At 34.3% G+C, this 5,362-nt stretch overlaps 1 protein-coding gene across 1 annotated transcript; it reads right to left on the minus strand.

The window, feature by feature from the left end:
• Nucleotides 1-894: 894 nt before the first annotated feature.
• On the minus strand, nucleotides 895-2,449 carry LOC107459098 (zinc finger BED domain-containing protein RICESLEEPER 2-like). The gene is made up of 4 exons (XM_016077312.3): nucleotides 1,484-2,449; nucleotides 1,280-1,398; nucleotides 1,080-1,180; nucleotides 895-998 (listed from the first exon to the last, which is right to left on the minus strand). Exons 1-4 carry the CDS (start codon nucleotides 2,447-2,449, stop codon nucleotides 895-897), a joined length of 1,290 nt encoding a protein of 429 aa, XP_015932798.3.
• Between the last annotated feature and the right edge of the window lie 2,913 nt (nucleotides 2,450-5,362).

Below are 5,362 nucleotides of genomic sequence, written 5' to 3' on the forward strand. Positions count from 1 at the left end.
AGGGTCATTATTCTTTGAAATTGTTCAGGAAAGAAAAATGAAAATTTCGATTTATGGCAAATTCAATTGGATTGGTAAGGGCATCTGATCAATAATTGTTTGAATAATAAAACAATGCACATAATTTGAAATTTAAAGTTTAAGTACTTGGAGAATGAAAAATTTAGATTTAAAGATTTGGCAGTCGTAATTTTACAAATTAAATCAAATCAAATCAAGTGGTCTAAATTTATAAAAAGATAGTATTTCCTCGAACTCATTTTCAAGTCGATGAGTAAAATTCTTTTGCAATATAGAGCAATTTCCTTTAATTACAGATAATTTCTATTTATCGTTGTTCCCTAAATTTTGCTAAAATTTCTAAGCCAACCTTAGCAACTTTTTCTAAAACCTAACCTTAGTTTGCAAAATTAATCACACACTATTCATGGGTAGTTAGCAAGTGCACCAAATTGCTTTAAGTAATACTACGGTAAGTAAGTATCATTTTTACAAGAACTAAAGAATTAAGCAAAACAGTGTTTAGTTGAACTTCTAATTAGATTGATGAAACTTTTTGTAGAAAATAGGAACTGGACGTAATAGTGATTAGGGGTGGCAAAGCGGGCTGGTCCGCCCCGCCCCGCCAAAACCCGCCCAAATATGGGGTTGGCCATTAATTATTAATCCATAAAAAAATTATAATCAACCATAATAATTTTTTTGATTGAAATTAACAATAATAAAAATAAGACATAACAAATAATAAGTCTCAAAATCTCAAATATAAGTGCATAATAATAACAAAACAAACATATAATCCACACATAAATTCTACCATAATTAAAACAAAACACAACATAATTCATAAATCAACAAGACACCCAAAAAAATCTTTAAATCAACACACATAAATCAATTATCAACTTCTAAATCAATAAAATTTGAATCTGATCCAGAAGTTAAAACACCGCATCTCCTAGCACCTTGAGGATTCACATCTTCACCTTCGCCTTCACCTGCAATTAGAAGAATACCCAAATTTAGAACAAGATATAAATACTTATAAATATTAAATTAGTAAATAACAATGTAATTACCATCAACAAAGCCTTTATTCCAATTGCGAGTACAAATCACAGCCTCAACATTTTCTGGCAACATTTGACTTCTATATTTGTTAATGACATGAGCTCCAATACTGAAGGCAGATTCCGATGCAACCGTAGTAATTGGAATACTCAATAAGTCACGTGCCATGATTGATAACTTCGGATAACGACTCTCATATAATTTCTACCATTCCAAAACATCTAAATCTTCAAAGCAATCCTTTGACAAAAGTGGCTCCTCCAAGTATGTATTAAGTGGATTCTTTCCACTAGAGACTTCAGATTGATGGTTACGTTTCATCAATTTCTATCAAAATAGAAATAATCACATCTTGTTAGTATAGAATAATGACAATTAATAAGAGAATTTAAAAATGTTAAACATTACTTACACCAACAATTGCGAGTCGCTTCTTGCTTGCACTTTCAGGGGTATGGGCCATGGATGAAGATTGAATACTAGGTCCTTGTGCTTGAACAGTTGGAAGAGAATTCTTGTCATATTTTTCAAAAAATTTGTATAATTTTTTTTTCACATGTTCCACCTTCCCTTTTGCAGTCTCAGCATCAATCTCTTCATACATAAGCTCTAAGGTAGAAATCTTAAGTCTAGGATCAAGAATAGCACCAAATGCAAGAATGACACTATACTTTTCCCAATACTTCTTAAATTTGTTCATCATCTTTTCTTCCATGCTCCTTAGAAGCTCATCTTCACTTCTCAAACTTCCCATCAAAACACATTGAATATGATAGACTTGTAGAAAATACAAATTCGAAGTAGGGTAAGATGTGCCAGAAATTAAATTAGTAGTTTCATAAAAGGGGTATAAAAATTCACATATCTTTTCAGCTCTCCCCCATTCATCAACTGAAGGACAATACTTATAAGCATGATCGGTTGCCTTCAAATACTCAAAGGCCTTCCGATACTTGATAGCACTTTCGAGCATAATGTATGTAGAATTCCATCGAGTAGTAACATCTAGATGAAACCCACTTGTAAAATTCAAACCTTGAATCGCTGAAACACATTCTTTAAACCTTATCATTCTACTTTTCGATCCCCTAACATATTTCACACTTTCCCTAATCTTATCCAATGCATCATGAGTAATTTTTAATCCATCTTGCATAATAAGATTCAAGATATGAGCAAAACAACGAATATGAAAGAACTCTCCATCACACAACAACCAATCATGCATATTTAATGTACTTTTCAAATGATCTTGGCATGTATCATTAGCAGATGCGTTATCTAGTGTAAGAGTCATAATCTTCTTTTCAATTTCCCATTCATTTAAAAGCTCAAAAATCTTGGAAGACAATTCAAATCCCGTATGAGGAGGAGGCATATGACAAAAACTCAAAATTTTACTTTACAATTTCCAATTCAGATCAACAAAGTGAGCAGTTAGGCATAAATAACCCTCTGTAGTGATGGATGTCCACAAATCAGAAGTCAAACAAAACTCTATTAGGAATGGCTAATAAAATACTTTTAAGCTTTTCTTTTTTTCTTGAGTAAATTTTCAACACATCCTCCTTAAGAGTATTTCTAGTAATTAGGCCTAGAGTTGGACTGATGTATTTTACCCAATTTCTAAATTTCTTATTATCAACAATAGAAAAGGGAACATCACAATCAATCACAAAGGCAGCAAACATCTCACGCGACACATGATTATCTATCTTGAGAGCCCCCATTTTATTTTGCATTTCTATCAAAGTTTGACCAATATCCTCAAAATCTATTTTCACGCACCTGTCCAAATGACGCTTAAGTGACGATGTCCCATATTGTTTACCACCAGCCTTAAACTTCTGTTTGCATCCATCACATTGAGCACGATCTATTCCATCATCACCAGGTCCAAGCTTTGTGAAATATCTCCACACATCAGATGTTACAGCCTTTGTCTTTTTCTTTTTAATATCTTCTTTCATTTCAGATCTTTCCATATTTTCAGGATTTCGTGTTACATTCCCGCCATCAACTTCCATAGAGACAGAATCATCCATTGCAGAATCAACAACTAAACCTAAATAACACAAATACATAACAATATCTAAATCAGCAATAAATCAATAATGTTGCATCAGAAGTCAGAACACATACACCAAGCATCACAGAAAGCAACGAAGTAAAAGTTCAAACTAAAGTTACCTAGTTAAAATGATACTAATACAGTAAATCAGTAATACTCTAATAGAAGCCACAAAAAGATAGGCAAGAAACAAGATGAATAGCATGTATTATTCACACTAGTACACTACAAACTTTTGGAATATTCATTAGTATCTCACACCCAGTACATTGTACATACCACCACAAAATGAAAAAAGAACGAAGATAAAGATGGTGAAAATATGTAATAGCACTATAGCAGGCTAGCAGCATGCCAGAGATATAATTTCTGGTGTAATTAATGTAATTCTTTTCTTTTTTTCTGGACTATTTCAGTAGATCATAAGCTTTGCATAAATTAATGAACATAGCCTTCAAATTACTATGCTTACATTTTCAATTCATAGGTGAATTTTAAGGGAGGCAAAACAATTAACAATGAAATGGTAGCAAAATTATGTTATATATATATACGGCCATCTAAATACAAATAATGCTTCTATAACAAATTCATAAATTCATAAACAAATTTCATAAACAAATCCACAGTAATTTATAAATTCATAAATGCTTCCTGCCTGCATAACAAGTACCAGTAAAACAAACTTCAAAATCCTTCCTGCCTACTCTCAAAATTCATAAACAAATTTCATAAACAAATTTTAAAAACAAACACCAGTAAAACAAATTTCATAAACAAATCCATAGTAATTTTCAACAGCATCAAAGAAGCTGTCCACAACCAAAATCACAGATTCATAGTTCCTTACTAAAAAAACAAAAAAAATAAAAATCTTTACTTACTTGCTCAGAGCCGTCGAGAGGCAGGGGAGGAGAGAGTAGCGCCGCCGGGATCCGCCGGAACACAGAACCACCGAGACAGCATAGAGGCAACACGAGACAGCGTTGCCTGGACTTCAGTTTGGTGAGGACAGGCGAGATGAAACAGCGACCGGCGACGTGACTGACCGACGACTAGAGGCAACTCAGAGAGAAGTGGAACGGGAGCGCGCCGCCACGAACCGCGACGGTGTGATGCTGCCTGCGCAAGAAGCTCAGGGAACACTTGAATACAGCGAGGCCAAGGAGTGAGGACAAACGAAGGAGCTGAGTTGTTGAAGGATGAAGCCGGGGTCAGGGTCCGTCGGTCTAAGGTCTCACCGTCTCAGGGAATTAGGGTCAGGGCAGGGAGTAAGGGACGAAGGGTTAGGCCGTTAGGGGCTAGGGCCGGCTGTTTGTGGAAGGAAGGGAAGAAAAACCTAATTTTCCTATTTATATATCACTTGCAAATTTATGAAATTACCTTTCAAAAAAATAATATGTCAGCCCGCCGGGCCAGCCCGCCCCGCCCCGCCTTGGCCCGCGGTTTTGGCGGTGCAGTTTTGGCGAGTTTTTAAAATTTAGTTGGCTCAAAATCTCGTTCCGACCCGCCGTTTTTGGCAGTTTTGGTGGTTTGACCCGGCGGGTTCGGCCCGTTTCGCCACCCCTAATAGTGATGCATGCAAAGCTTATAAATGAGAGAAATAGATAATAGATGGAGATTTTAAGATTTCAAAGATGTTTGGTTCTTAGAAAAAGAAATAATCATGTTCATTACCTTAATTTATGCAAAGATATTTTTACAAAAAATCATATATAATCAAACAACAATCCATTGACAATTCAATTTCTCTTTATCCCACCTAATCACCAATTCTTTGCTCAGTTAGTTGGCAAGAAGAGGTTAAACACAGTTCTGATTTAAAGTCACATAATTTTCAAAACTATTCCTAATCAATTGAAAAGTTATGAGAATAAGTTTCATGCTAATCCCAATGGTAGCTCTCCTAAGATAATAAAGGAATGCAAGACAGATTTATAATATTTTCTAATACTTCTAATCATTAAGAATAAAAATAAAACTCAATTTTTAGAGAACTATCAATGCATTAATCAAAATAAAAGAAACAATCAATTATCAATCTATAAAACTAAATAGAACTCCTAACCCTAACAAAGAATAATTAGTGACTCATGGAGAAAAAAAATAAAAGACGAAATATGCTCATGAATGCTGGATGCCAGATGATCGCTCATCCCTAACTTATTTATACCTAAACTCTAACCTAAATTTCAAATGTAAACTAATCCTAATCTTATC

This window comes from Arachis duranensis, chromosome 7 (genome assembly GCF_000817695.3).
Source record: "Arachis duranensis cultivar V14167 chromosome 7, aradu.V14167.gnm2.J7QH, whole genome shotgun sequence".
Classification (NCBI taxonomy): Eukaryota; Viridiplantae; Streptophyta; class Magnoliopsida; order Fabales; family Fabaceae; genus Arachis; species Arachis duranensis.